General features: G+C 44.2%; 1 protein-coding gene across 2 annotated transcripts; it reads left to right on the top strand.

The window, feature by feature from the left end:
* The first annotated feature begins 5,145 nt into the window (after positions 1-5,145).
* Positions 5,146-13,443, top strand: LOC143356944 (protein GPR107). 2 transcript variants are annotated; one of them, XM_076793020.1, is made up of 10 exons: positions 5,146-5,339; positions 5,792-5,902; positions 6,730-6,896; positions 6,982-7,133; positions 10,134-10,360; positions 10,440-10,573; positions 10,653-10,920; positions 11,171-11,443; positions 11,528-11,700; positions 12,247-13,443. In XM_076793020.1, exons 1-10 carry the CDS (start codon positions 5,250-5,252, stop codon positions 12,395-12,397), a joined length of 1,746 nt encoding a protein of 581 aa, XP_076649135.1. In that variant the 5' UTR covers positions 5,146-5,249; the 3' UTR covers positions 12,398-13,443. The 2 variants fall into 2 exon arrangements, with proteins under 2 accessions (XP_076649135.1, XP_076649134.1); XM_076793019.1 differs by having other exon boundaries at positions 12,235-13,443.
* The last annotated feature ends 447 nt before the right edge of the window (positions 13,444-13,890 follow it).

Raw genomic sequence — 13,890 nt, 5'->3', positions numbered from 1 at the left:
TTGGAGAAGGCGGCGAATAGTTGTAGTCGCGTGTAGAGCGTCCATTTGTAAACGCAGAAAGATATTCAGATGTTGCTGAAGTATTCCGACGCGATGTATCCGCGAGGAGAAAGCGACTTCCTCCAGTCGGTTTTCATAAAATCTTGTTACTGCGCTCGCGAAGAACGAATACGTACTTCTCTTCGCGAGACAACGCACGGTTTCCGGTTGCCTTGGCAACTCGTTAAAAAATAAAGGATGGAGCGTAGAAACTTTTGCCCACATCCACCGTTTCTATCATTTTTATCCACGCCAAACTGTTTTACCGATACTCTTTCGAAGCAAAGCTGAACCGACAGAGATCTGATTATTAACTTTGCAATTTCTATGTAATTCGGTTAATCACTTCGACTCCGTGGGATTGTTATAGGATTTAAAATGGCGTGAATTCACGTTGGCGGTCGCGAATGCTAATAACTCTGATTGTTTGCGCAAATTACACGGAAAATTACGGAAAAACAATGTCTCTGCGCTTTAAATATACAGATACGAACTTTCTCCTGCCCGAGAGAATGAAATTGTCCCGCCCTTGATAATCCACCGGTAAGATATAATTCCCCGCGCGGCGTACAGCAATCATCCTGTTTATAAACGACGCTGTGCGTCTTATGCCCGGTTATTTACGAGAGCAGAGTCTGTTTTCACTGACAAGGGAACATATTCAGATGCGAAAATCCGATTTAGATGAAACTTATGGGACCTTATAGGTCTTTGAAAAATATTTGACACGTGTTTTTTTTTATCGGCAGACATCCACTTTGAAGGGGTGAAAACAGCCCTCAAAGTTGGGGGTCAAAACCATATTTTTTGAGATATCTCGGAAACCAGAGGTCGAAAAAATTTGAATTTTTTTTTAAATTGTGTGTTTTTCAATGGGGAATGTATTCGCGCAAGAAAATTTTAACAAAAGTTTTTTGTTTAAACATGTTTAAAATGACTTAATATATACCTGCGATAAAACCAACAAGTGTAACTTTCCTCCTAATAGCAGAAACGACGAAAAAATTCGGTTTTTCTTGTCTGGACAAAAAGTGCCCACAAGAAAAAATCTAAAAAAAATTGAGGACACTGCCTGTTATGGTACTTTATCGGGGCACTAAACAGCAAAATAGCATGTTTTCATATTTTTGAGAAATGTACATTTTTCCGATTTTTTTGAGGTTTTTCATTTTTTACGACCACAGTTTGCAAGAAAAAAATCTGAAAATATTCTCAAAAATCTGTCTTAGGATCCAAAATATGCCACATTTTTTTCAGAATTTTAGGAAGCATCAGAGTGTGGGAAATGCGCGGAAAAGCGCGAAATCTAATTTACCCTGTAACTACCCTCACGGGCAAGATAGAGGGTTGAAATTTTGCTCAGAGGGGTTTTTCTGGGTCAGCTTTCGAATGGTTCATTAATCATTGAAAAACCTCTAAGGGCAGTTTTGACCATCTTAATCGGCTAGGCCCTTTCATAATTTAAGAGTTATGACTTTTTTCCCGAATTCCCATATACTCGACACACTGTGCAGCGTTCAAAATGGAGTTTAAAAAATGACCCAACTTACCTTCGAAAAGAGATTTGCTATCTTCAGATCGCTTGCAGTCAGAACACAATGAAACATCGAATCGGAAAAATGGATCTCGTCGGGGAGATGGATCGTAACAATTTCGAGAGGATTTTCGCGCCGATTTCGCGTTGGTGGGAGACGACAAGAGAGAGAGGGAGAGGGAGAGGGAGAGAGAGACACACAGGGGGACAACACGATCGGAAAGTCGTTTGACGCGCGTCGCGATGCCGACTGGAGAAGTTGGCGTACGCGGCGAGTGGGCACACTGGCCGGACGGCGGCTCGCCGCGCCGGGACGCCGCCGTGACGTCGAGACGCTTGCGCCAGGATACGTCGTGCCACGGGAAACGACTGATGGAATGCAAGCAAGCTAATAATTGAGAGACACCCGAGGAGGCCCGGTTTTCATTCGCCTGGCAATCCAAAACCGATCGACGCCCCGACCGCGAGTAATTGTTCTTCCCACTTCTCCCCTAATCGAATATTCCTCGAGAACAATTCCTTCGGGCACCTCGCTCCCGCCGTCGAGAATGCCGACTCTGTTGCGAAAGAGACATAGTTTTTTTTTTATTGAAGCTCTTTAGACCCTTTACAATGTGGTATTACAATTTTACAGGTTGGTATTACAATGTTACAATCTTTGAAATACGACTGAATATAACTGCAAGCCTTAATATTAGGTTCCGCTATGAACATGTCAATATTTAGGGGTAATCGGTAGCCTATTTTACCTAAAGATTCCAAAAGTTTGAGTTTTCGGGCGTCATATTTTTCGCACCGCCATAGAAAGAGGCATAGTTGCCACTGTTTCAAAATACCGGAATTTATCTCGATTGTTCCAGAAAATTCTCCTAACCCTCCCACCGCGTCAATTCGACACAGTTTTCGTCAATTCCGAATGAATCTACAAGGACAATCTTCCTTGAAACTTACCCCAAGGATCAGGATTAACATCCGCTGTCCATGGATTAAGACGATGCCGATTCTGCGTCGAGTAATACATGTAGAATCGATCGTAGCGGAAAATGTTTCTGGCAAGGACAGGCAAGTAATAATAATCGGAATGGAATAGCCGCACGAACGTTCGAAGTGCCGTTAACGACGGCCCGGAATGCGAACGTCTTCGTTTAAATGCGCTTCGCGGTGCCTGGAAAGCAGAGTTGGGCAAAATATTTATCTAAATAAAAATTTCGAATAACGAATAAAAGATAAAAATATTTTTATTCGTTATTCGAAGGTTCGAATAAAAAAAGTATCTTTATCCGACGAGTATCGGATAAATACTTTTATCCGACGAGAATTTATCCGACGAATAAAGATAATTTTTTTTATTCGAAGCGGATTTATTCGAACTTCGAATAATTTTTTCATCTTTTATCTGTATCTTTTATTCGAAGGCTTCGAATAAATCTTCGAATAACTTTTGCCGAGCGCCGAGCATCAAAGACCCAAGCGACAACAGACTGTCATGCCGCATCATCCTCCAACCTTATCTTCGCCCTTTCTGCCCGGTTGAGTCACCTATTTGACTGGACTAGGAACGGCGGAGTTACGTGTCCAGTGACACATACTAGGATTCCAAAGGTCTTTGAAAAAGGGCCATATAAGGAGCCTTCTCATCAAAGGACGATCACTTCCGAGTTAACACTTCTATTGCACGGACGCATAATTTCTGTAAGCGCGAGTTTCTTGTAAGCAATCTGTTGGCGTGTGTGTGGCCTAAGGACTATTTCTCGAGAGAATCCCATCCTTCTTTCTTCACGGCATAACAAGACGACATACAATGTAAGCGGATGGAGAATCGCGCACGAATGAAAGTTTAAACTTTTAGATTTTTCAATATATCCTCATAAAATTGTGACGAGCAAATGGAGGGGATTTTCCTGATGAAAATGTGCTCAAATTCGAGTGTAATCGAACAAGTTTCACTGATACCTAATTTTACGATAAAAATTACAGTCTCATTAAAGAAAGTCCAAATGATGTCGTGTTTGGACTCATTTCGATCGGAACAAGCTCTACAACTCGTTCGTCTTAACAATATTGTTCTGATTAAAAACATACAAGCATAAATTGCCAATAATGCGCGATTCTCCATGCAATTGACATTTAAAAAGCATTATAAGTTCGTTAAAAATTGTTATGAGGACATTGAGGACTTTGATCTTTTAGCCCATGAACAGCTAGCGCGGCGATCTGACATAGTTGTCGATCAAAGGATCGCCCGCCGAAAGCGTCCGTTGGTCATCTGCCGATTCCTTCGTAAGGCGGCAAGTACCAAGGGTGCCGAAAGCGTCCTTTGGAGATCTGCCGATTCTGTCATAGGCAAAAGACAATGTATGAACAAGAAGCATATAAAAGAGGGCTGAACGTTCGTTCAGCCAGTCTTCGTCGCGCTGTTGAACACGCACCGTAAACGAATCAGTTTTATATCAATCGCGTCGCGAGCGACTGGAATCCACCTCTTTTGAGGAGTTTAGTACACACTGCATGTCTAGCCTTCCTTTAATTAGTTTTGGAGGCAGGTCTCTGGAAGTTGTGGATGCATTCGTTTGTATGGTCTGGCTTGCGACTCAATAGGGATTGTTAGCGTACCATAAAACTCCAGATGTGACACAGAACACAGGTAGGTGTGCTGGGCGCTACGTCACCAACGCACTAAAGGACTGAAATGAAGGAAACACTTTTATTTTTTCAATGATCGTCGCAAAAAATTGTTCTTCCTTGAATATGGATGGTACCATGGTATTGGGTTGTAAAGGGGTGTTAAACAGAGCTGCAATGCAGCCCATAAAAAATTAGTAGAACGGTGAAATAAAGAGTAAACTAGAATGTTTTCGAGTAAAATTATTTAAAAATAGTTCTAATGTGTTTTTAAAGTCATCTAGTAAAAATCTTATGGTGCTGAGGTGGAAAAAATATTTATTCATGAAAGAAAATTTTTTTTAATTAATAATAACAGTAGCTATATATATGAAAAAATTTAAGATAGTGTTGATGACAATAGCTCATTATTAGATTAATATTCAGTTTGGTCGCTTTTAAACTTCGATATGAGATCTGTATTTGTTCGAATTTTTCCGGATTTTCCATTTTTTACAACTAAAGTTTGCAACTACAAACTTGGAAAAAAAAATAAAATACGAATCATCACAATTAATATTATTCTTAATTTATATTAATTAGAGATTTTGTACACAAGATTTACATGTTAGTTACATATTTCATATACAACAATTAAGCTGTACGTTCTAATCCTGGTTAAAAAAATAATGTGCGTTCAGTTTTATGCTAAAAGACTGACCGGTTCTGTGCCATGCTAAAAGACTGACCGGTTCTGTGCCATGCTAAGGCTGAGCAGATGTCAGCACTATATCGGGAACGCCGAAAACCCGGGCGTGAGCACTCTCATTCCTCTCTGTACGTACCAATGGTACCAACTTCCGATGTACTTCGTTCACGATGGGCCTACTTACGAGCGCATGCGCACTGGAAATTGGTCTTTGACCGTTGCCGGAGTTTCTCCTCTGATGTGCTCTGCACCGTGGTCCAAGCTCAGTTTCTGCTCGCTTATCGACGAGCGAACACTGGACGTTTTTGGTGTGTGATTATTCAGTGTTTTCGTGTTGTGACATTTCTCGAATAAAATCTAGCAAAAATGCAATCGAAACAACTACCGATACGATGCGTTTGGATGATGACGATGCTCGTTCTAGCCGCCGCTAGGATACACAAACTCGAGATACGGGTTAGTTGAGCAATCCGATGAAACAGCGCTCCCGTATATTTTCCAGTTATTTCGCTACGTTTTTCTTTGCCGCATCGATTGCCTTTCACCGGTTGATAAAACCGATATGTACAAACGATTGCGCCGATCGCGTTGCCGTCCGTTCGGTTCGGACCTTTAAAAAACGCAGCGAAACGAACAATTCGGACGAAGCGTTATCGTAACACGGTATTGACGTTCGGTTCGCGTGAACCACGTTCGCCCGAATCAAACTAGAAGCACCCGTGAACAACGTAAAAGGTTTCCGCGAGGAATCCGATAGGGGCGAAGGGACGAGTGACGTATAGGTTATAGTTGAACCGTGCCTCGAGTTTTCTTTCCTGGTCGCTTAGTCATAGGTTACGGTATCTCGACAGCCTCGTTCTCACGCCTGCCATGCCTTTTCATGTTTTTCTTTTCTTTTCATGTTGCAGAAAGACACACGGCGGTACATAGCCCTTAGCACCTTCGGCTTTTACAAGAGCGGCATTCTCAATGTAAATCTGACCAATTTCAAGGCTGAGCCCCTCGACGAGAATGCCGTGGTGAGTTATGGTAGCGTGGACGGTCGCGCAATACTACGCGTCGTCCCCGTCCATTCACGGACACCTGTTTCCATTTTCCCCTCATTCACGCCGCTAAATTGCCGCTGGGAAACGAACTCGAAAGCAGTCTTGAAAACACGCTCCCCGTTCTCCGTAACAATCGTATCGACGCGTTTGCAGTCGTTTGTTTATCTGCCCGATCGAAAAACAAACGGCAAACGCGACGGACCGTGCGGAGCGTAATGTAAAATTCTATTTCGATAGATTCGTTCAGATTTTTTCATGTGAACGTTTTTCCACAATTTTACGGAAGCCGTTTAATTCTGCTTATTCGGTTGGATGAATACACGCGAATTCGATTTTAATTAAATGGACCTTGAAATCGTAAGCTTTCCCAGCGGTTTAGCGGGAAACATTTCGTCAACCCTCGTGCCGTCTTATTTATTACTCAAATAAATTTTTAAGCCTGTTTATAACATTTTACAGGAATCGAATTTCTCGAAAAAATTAAGGATAGCGGAGAAAAATGATTTTCCAGATTGTACAAGAGTCACGGTTTAGTTGCCGGAAAATGAATGTTGGGCATTGTTATTTTTATGCGATTCCTTTTGTTACTTTGTTAAAAGCGGCAAAAATGCGAGCACGATACGAGGGTTAAAATAAGTCGATGAGCGCGTTCCGTTTCCCGAGGTCTCGCAGCCGGCAGGCTCTGAACGCTCAGAAATCGGCGGACACGGAGCGCGTTGAAAATGAACGAAATTAACGAAATTAACGAATTAACGATCTGTCTCTCCCGTGTAACGCGTGTGCTTTTTCTGACGGTGCAGTTTGGGTTCAGTTTGGATCGTACGCTAAGCGACGCGATGAACCCGTATTTAGATAGCCACCAAGAGAGATGCGTGCTACAGGACGCCGCAAACCCGAAGACCGATCTCGAGCAAAGGGACGACAGCAGCGCCGTCATATATTTCACGATGGACTTGAAAAATTCTACGTAAGCGTTCACGAATCACGGCAGAATCTGAACCGGGATTTCCGCTTTGCTACTTTCGTTAAACACGATGCGAACCCGTTTGCAGGCTGAAGGTGAGGTGCAACCAGAACGTGCACAACGTGGAGATTCACAAGACCCAGGACATGGTGCAAGTTTTGCGGAGAAAACGAGACACCCTGCCGACCAGGTTCAGCGATACCGTGCTCTTCCCACGGATGAAACGGTATAGCTTGCACGGTGAGTCAGTGCCGTCTGAATTGCCTTGATCTGTTCCCTCGCAACAACAAACATCCTTGTAGAATCAATAGCCGAGCGAGCCTTCCGTGAAATTGCTCGCGGTTGCGATCTCGCAGTACCGTTCATTACTTAACGCTTTACTCGCCTGCAGTTACCAAAGAGTCCTCCAAAATGCAAGAACTAACAATCGTCAGCTTCTCAGCTTCCTTGTGTAACGACGAGTCATCCTCGCGATGAATATTGCAAACAGAATCCGCTAAATATGAATGTTACTCGCGAAGAGAATCGTACGGCGACGGGTTAATAAACGTATCTCGATGACGATAGCGGTTTGATTCGTAAACCAACAAGTCATTGTGGCGACCATGGTGCGTGGGAACGTGGAATTTTCGGACGCGAAAATTCCATCCTTCTCAAGTGCGTACCATGGGAGGTCGGGTTGAGGGCCTGGTCATTTAAGTGACGATTGCCAGAACCTCGGCTCGACCGTTACAGTATCTTTAAGAGTGAAGTCCCCGGATGCAATGTTTTGGGGGAGGAAACTTTCTCCATGCCCTTGTGGAGGTGGAGAACCTCTCCTTATTTTAACGGGTTTTGGGGACATTACTTAACGCGCCCCAGAAACGAGAACCCCAGAAAAGCTTTGGACTCTCGCGGAGAACGATAGCTCCAGAGAGTTAGTCCGAGTATCGCGACGGTTTTGTACACGAGCTTAAGTTATCGTATATTTTGTTCGCGTTTTCTCGTTGACTCGAGTTTTCTCGTTTTCACAATCTAACGAGCTGTAGTAAAAAAGTCAATTAATGGTTTCCAGCGTTCGCGTTAATGGAGGCTGGCTGGTTCTACCGACAGGTCGATACAAATCCTCCGGTTTATGGATTCGAGGGTTTCCGGATTCGGATCGATTTGATTTGTCAAGGCCCTCCGGTCCCGGGAGAAATGTTTTCCGACTCCGTTGGAGGTCTCGGAACGGCCACCAATTCTCGAGAGAGAGAGAGAGATTTCCCCGAGATTTGTAGTTACTTAATCGTAGGAACCGCGTCATCTCGAAAGATGAACGATACTGACCGAGGGGCGAGGGTTTACGAGGTGCGGGCGCAGCACGCTCTTCAATTTGGCGGCCGGCCAAAGACAGGAAGCTGCCGGTAGACCGCGTGGAATGGGCGAAGCGTTTCTTCGCAACGCGTTCCAACTTCCGCAATTTCACCCATCGATCGTGTACTCGTTCCGATTCGCGTTTTACGATTTTTCAACGCGATTAAACGATCATCGCCCCCATCGTCCGGTAATTGGTCCGGTGAATTTCGGTCGACGGATCCGCGAGATGAAAACCGGCGCCCTTCGATCGGCAACCTCTGGTCGTTTCGCAAAATTCTCGTAAATCCTCAGCGGTCGGATTTTCGCCGAGAACTCAAGAGAGAGAGAGAGATGACGCGCCTCGTGGATTATTCGGACAAGATATTAAATATAAATGAGTTATTTTAATCGGTGTTCGCCGCTAATATTAGCGGTCGAATCACTCGCGACACAGGCTAACAGGTGGAATCTTGGCACCGGCTGCTATGATCGCGACCTTAGGGTGTATACCTGGTGCAATGCCTCATTCCCGGTGTAAATTTACCGGCATGCGAAATTTCCTGCGGAACGATCGCGCGACAACCGCTATCGTTCTCGCGATTGATCCGAACGAACGTTTAATCGAGCAACCTTGAATCGTTCGTCATTCCGGCTAAAATTGATATTGCGATCGTTTGATATTATCGCTTCGATACGAAGCGGCTCGCTCCTTGCGTCGATCGTGCGACATTTAATGCGCGTAATTGATCGATCAGCGTCGATACAGGAAGAGGCGTCGCGGTCGGCTCGTTGCACTTGCACTCTGCCGCAACTCGCCTCTCTCTCACTCTCTCTCGACTTGCTGCTATCTCGAAAAAGTAATGTATGTGCTTCTTTTTCGATAAGATTCGCTCGGCTAACGAGCATCGCGGATTAGACAGCGCCGTGTCGATCAACGACAGACCCAAATTAAATGCACGTTTATCGGAACGGCGAGAGAACGTTCACCGAGTGCCGCCATCGCTCTTGTCCCAACTAAATGCGAATGTGGTCGATATATTACGGAATGCGGGGTCTCGAAGCGACATCGGTGATCGAACACCGCCGAGATGAGAGACGCTATAATTAACGTAACTCGTCCTCAATCTTATAAATAACTCGAAACTCAAGTATTTTTGAGGGTCCGGTTAGGTAACGGTCTTCTACAGTAGTACATTTTATGTCAACGATCTCTCTCTCTCTCTCTCTCTCTCTCTCTCTCTCTCTTCTTGGCGTTCAACTAATACTCGCTCGATAGAGTTAGACTCTCTAATAGAAATGAATGAATAAAACCCTTGTCCTCGCCGCTTCGTTGCCAGATCCTCTGGGTACGCAACTTCCTTATTTTTACCCGACGATGGATAATAGAACGACGCTAGTACCGAGGCCGATGGAAAAGCATTTTCCCATTGTGCCGATGCAAACAAAGGAAAGCGCAAGTCATAGACTTATACACATTTCAAACCGGAAGAAACGCAGAGGAACGAAATTTCAATGCGAAAAATAAGAAATATTCTTCTTTGATAAAAATGATTGGACTGCGGATCAGGAGCCGAGTAAAATATTCCTCCCTATTTAAAAATTTTAGTGACGCAGAAATAATCCGTCGACGTCTCGAAATTCTCTTAATCTTTTCACTGTTTGAACCCTCACCCATTGTTGTTAACACAAAATCTACAATTCTAAACATTATTTGTCGATACACGCGAGCATAAAGTTATTTCTACTAGTCGCGAGCGACAAAAATGGTTCGGCCAGTTGGACCGACTCCTACTCTCGGCGAGCCGTGTCCGAAGGATTAAATGCAACGACTCGCAAAATAAACATCACCGCGACCACGATCCAGGTCGAGACCCTGTCCGAAGATCCTCGAAATACAATGATCAGAATAAATCGCGTCCGCAGGTGTCGAGAGATCGGTGAACGAGGTGGAGAGTGAGTCTCGGTTGGAAGGCATCGGATGCTCCCTCCTTACGCTGCCGATGACCGTGCAGACTGTCCGAGGGGAGAAGTATTATAATACCAGCTTCAGCGTGTACGTCGGCAACGAGCAAGACGAGGGCCTCTATAATTTGTACTTCCATAACTGTCCCAACTACAAATACGAGTCGCAGGTCGAGTTGGACTTCACGGTAAGATCGATCCCGGAACCCTGCGACTTTGACCTTTCGTCGAAAGACCCCGAGGACTGATGACGAACGTAATTTCCAGGTACAAATATTGGAGATGAATAGCCAGAATTTCCTCAGCGCCGGCGAGATGCCGTTGCCGGCCCTCTACTTCATGATGGCGCTTCTCTTCTTCTTGTCGGGTTGCTTCTGGGTGTTTATACTTAAAAAGAGCAAGTAAGAGACTCCTTCTCCGGTCTGTGTACTCTGTACAGATGTTGAGAGTCACGATGTTTAAGCGTTCGTTTCTGTTCAGGCACCCCGTATTCAAGATACACTACCTGATGGCGGTGCTGGTGTTCTTAAAGTCCTTGTCGTTGCTCTTCCACGGAATCAATTATCATTTCATCGAGACGAAAGGGGAGCACGTAGCTGCGTGGGCAATTCTGTATTATATCACGCATTTACTCAAGGGGGCTGTGCTTTTTATTACCATTGTCCTCGTCGGCACAGGATGGACATTCATCAAACATATTCTGGCTGACAAGGACAAGAAACTGTTTATGATCGTGATACCGTTACAAGTTGGTATTCCAATGTATACTCGGTCGACGCGCGAGTCCTGTCGCTTGTATTCGATGCACAGCTTCGTACATTACAGCCTCTGATAGGTGCTGGTAGGTTTGGTGTCAGTAGGTTTCCGGTAGCTACGGTGATAAAATAGGTTCGGAGCAGGAAGAGTCTTCGAGATAAAATTGCGGTTAGGATATAAGCGACAGGACTTGCACCTAGACTAGACGGAGTAGATGTTTCTGCAACGAGTTTTCCGTACAGGTATTAGCCAACGTAGCAGAAATAATAATCGAGGAAAGCGAGAAGGGAGACATCGAGCACAAGACTTGGCGAGACGTTTTCATCCTCGTGGACCTGCTGTGTTGCGGTGCCATCCTCTTCCCAGTGGTCTGGAGCATCAGGCACCTGCACGAGGCTGCGCACACGGACGGCAAGGCAGCTGTAAACTTACGCAAGCTCAAGCTTTTTAGGCATTTTTATATCATGATAGTATGTTACATATACTTCACGCGAATCATAGTGTACTTACTCAAGGTAAGATCCTTCCCTTTCCGTCGCGTTGCTGTTGTCTATTCTTGAGAATGGCTCTAAAGCAAAGTTTGCGATTCGTTCATGCAGATCACGGTACCTTTCCAATACGAGTGGCTCGACGAGATGTTCCGAGAAATGGCCACGTACGTCTTCTTCGTTCTCACCGGATACAAGTTCCGACCAGCTTCCGCGAATCCCTATTTTACTTTAGCAAATGACGAGATCAACCATGCTAACGAGGACGACGAGATGGACGTCGTGTGAGTATTCGTCTTGCCATTATATTCTCTCTCTCTTTCTATTCTTCTGAGTGGACTGCAGATTTGATGCACTTATTACTTGACTGCGTTTTTTATACGTTTCTGAGAAAATTGAGTACATATTTAAAATAGTTGGAAGCTTAGAAGACTGGAAGTATGGCAGTACATTCTTTCCAATCTATTGAAATTGGTAAACAGAGAAGGTACTTTTTATTTCTTGCAATTGGCGAAGGGAATTTTCATTTTGCTTGAAGATCCGCAGTCTACGACGAACGCGAACAGCTGGAACAAAAAATTATTGTAATAGACATTAGAAGAATTTAGGAATACTGCAATAGGAGTTTTTGATTTAATGTATCAATTATAGCAAATTAGGAATTTCTATTTTTACTTCATTCGGTACATTACTTTGACTTTGCTAGGTTGGCACTAGTTGTAGGAAATTGTTATTAGTTCGGTGGCTCTCTGTTCGTCGGAATGATTGTTCCAGCGTATGTTAGGGTACCTTGTTCAGTTCTAACGTGACGGTCTCAGTCTTTTTTCCAGTGTGTCCGGCGGTAGCGGTATCACCGAGGGTCTCAGCAAAGTTAGCAAAGTTCCGAAAGTTCTGAGGCCTACGACCTCGGATGTTCCTTCGACAAGGGAAGAGAGGGACTGTCTGTTCAACAAAACGGATCCGTCGCACGAGTACGATTGAGCCGGTCGCTCGGAATCGTTCGAATCGCAGTATATCGATTTCAGCGTGGACGAGGAATAGAGGGACTCGTCCTTTCGTCTCGAGATAGACGGGGAGAGTGGCGCGGAGCGAAACATCCAACGGGAACAGTGTATGGAAGCGATCGAACAAGGACTGTCTCATCGAGGAAGCCGAATAGCCGACATATTTCGTAATTGAACGATCATCATTTCCGTTCGTTCTCGGATCGATTATCACGGGATACTTTTCAGTGATCGGGAGAGGAAACATTATCGTTGTACATTATCATTTTTCTCGGCTGCTTCGTTTCGTTTGCGACAACCAACGTGTTTTTATCTTGCTGCGCACTACGTTAACGATACGTCGCTCTCGTTTTAAAAAGCGTAATTAATCACACGGACTTTGAAATTCAGTGTAATCCGTATTTATTGGTAGATAATTGTACTAGATGTTGGAGAGAGATGTAATCTAGGGGAAAAGGTCCTCGGACCGGTTTGTTCGCATTCGTTCGCCGAGCTGGAACGCGAACAGCCGACGAGAGAGGGAAAGTTCCACGTTTTTTGATACGCGTCTTGCTGTAGCTGGTTTTCCTTAGGCATTTAGCGAAGCGATCCAAACATTTCCATTTCTTCTTTTATTTTCTGTTCCCATGACACGGTCAGTCTCGTCTAACCGGAGAAAGGGGCCCCGCCGTCCGACGCGGGGCGCTATAGTGATTTTGTGATAAGCGCGCGGCCCACCGAAAAGTTGGCGTGCCGCGAGATCCACTTTTGTAAAGCACTCGATAATCTTTTATGTAGGAATAATTCTGGTGTCGAGGACAGAGACAGGTAAAGAAGGTAGCCAATAAGTTTCTAACCGTTCAACGTGTCCCGCCCCATTTCGTAACAATAATACAGTCTCTGGTTACAACAATTATTATTACTATTGTACACGCGTTATCATGATTCATTGTTACGTCTGTTACTATTCATATTTTATTGTATGGAATTAAAGGGACACCCTACAAAATCAAGTTGAAACAATAAAGCAGATATTTTTATGAATACCGTCTCGTTTCATTCTCGTCGCTACACTCCGCTCGCACGCTATACTGATCGATAAACTGCGACTTTTATGCGTTTATGATTTATCGAGGAAACCAAGAAATTTCCAAAGTGGTTCCATGCTACAGTTTTTAGTTTTCATAAAGAACCGCAAACTACTGATAAACTGTACACGATAAAAATAGTGGAGATCGTTTTTCTTTTTTTTTTTGCAGAGAAATTGGATGAAAAACTGATTTTTCTTTTTATCCCATAGCTATCCTGCTGGTTTTTTTAGCAATATTCAGACCATGAAATTATTTAAACATCGTTTTTCGCCATGCTAGATTTCAAATATTGCCGCGCTTTTATGCTGCGCGTCAAAAGTTTAACACGAGTTTCGTGTCTAGTATATTTTGTTGTCACCGTGGTTAGGACCGTGACCAACGGAACGAACGAACTGCACTG

The sequence above is a fragment of the Halictus rubicundus genome, chromosome 9 (assembly GCF_050948215.1).
Source record: "Halictus rubicundus isolate RS-2024b chromosome 9, iyHalRubi1_principal, whole genome shotgun sequence".
Classification (NCBI taxonomy): Eukaryota; Metazoa; Arthropoda; class Insecta; order Hymenoptera; family Halictidae; genus Halictus; species Halictus rubicundus.
The sequence above is the reverse complement of the archived record's forward strand: the minus strand, read 5'-3'. Positions and strand labels throughout refer to the sequence as shown.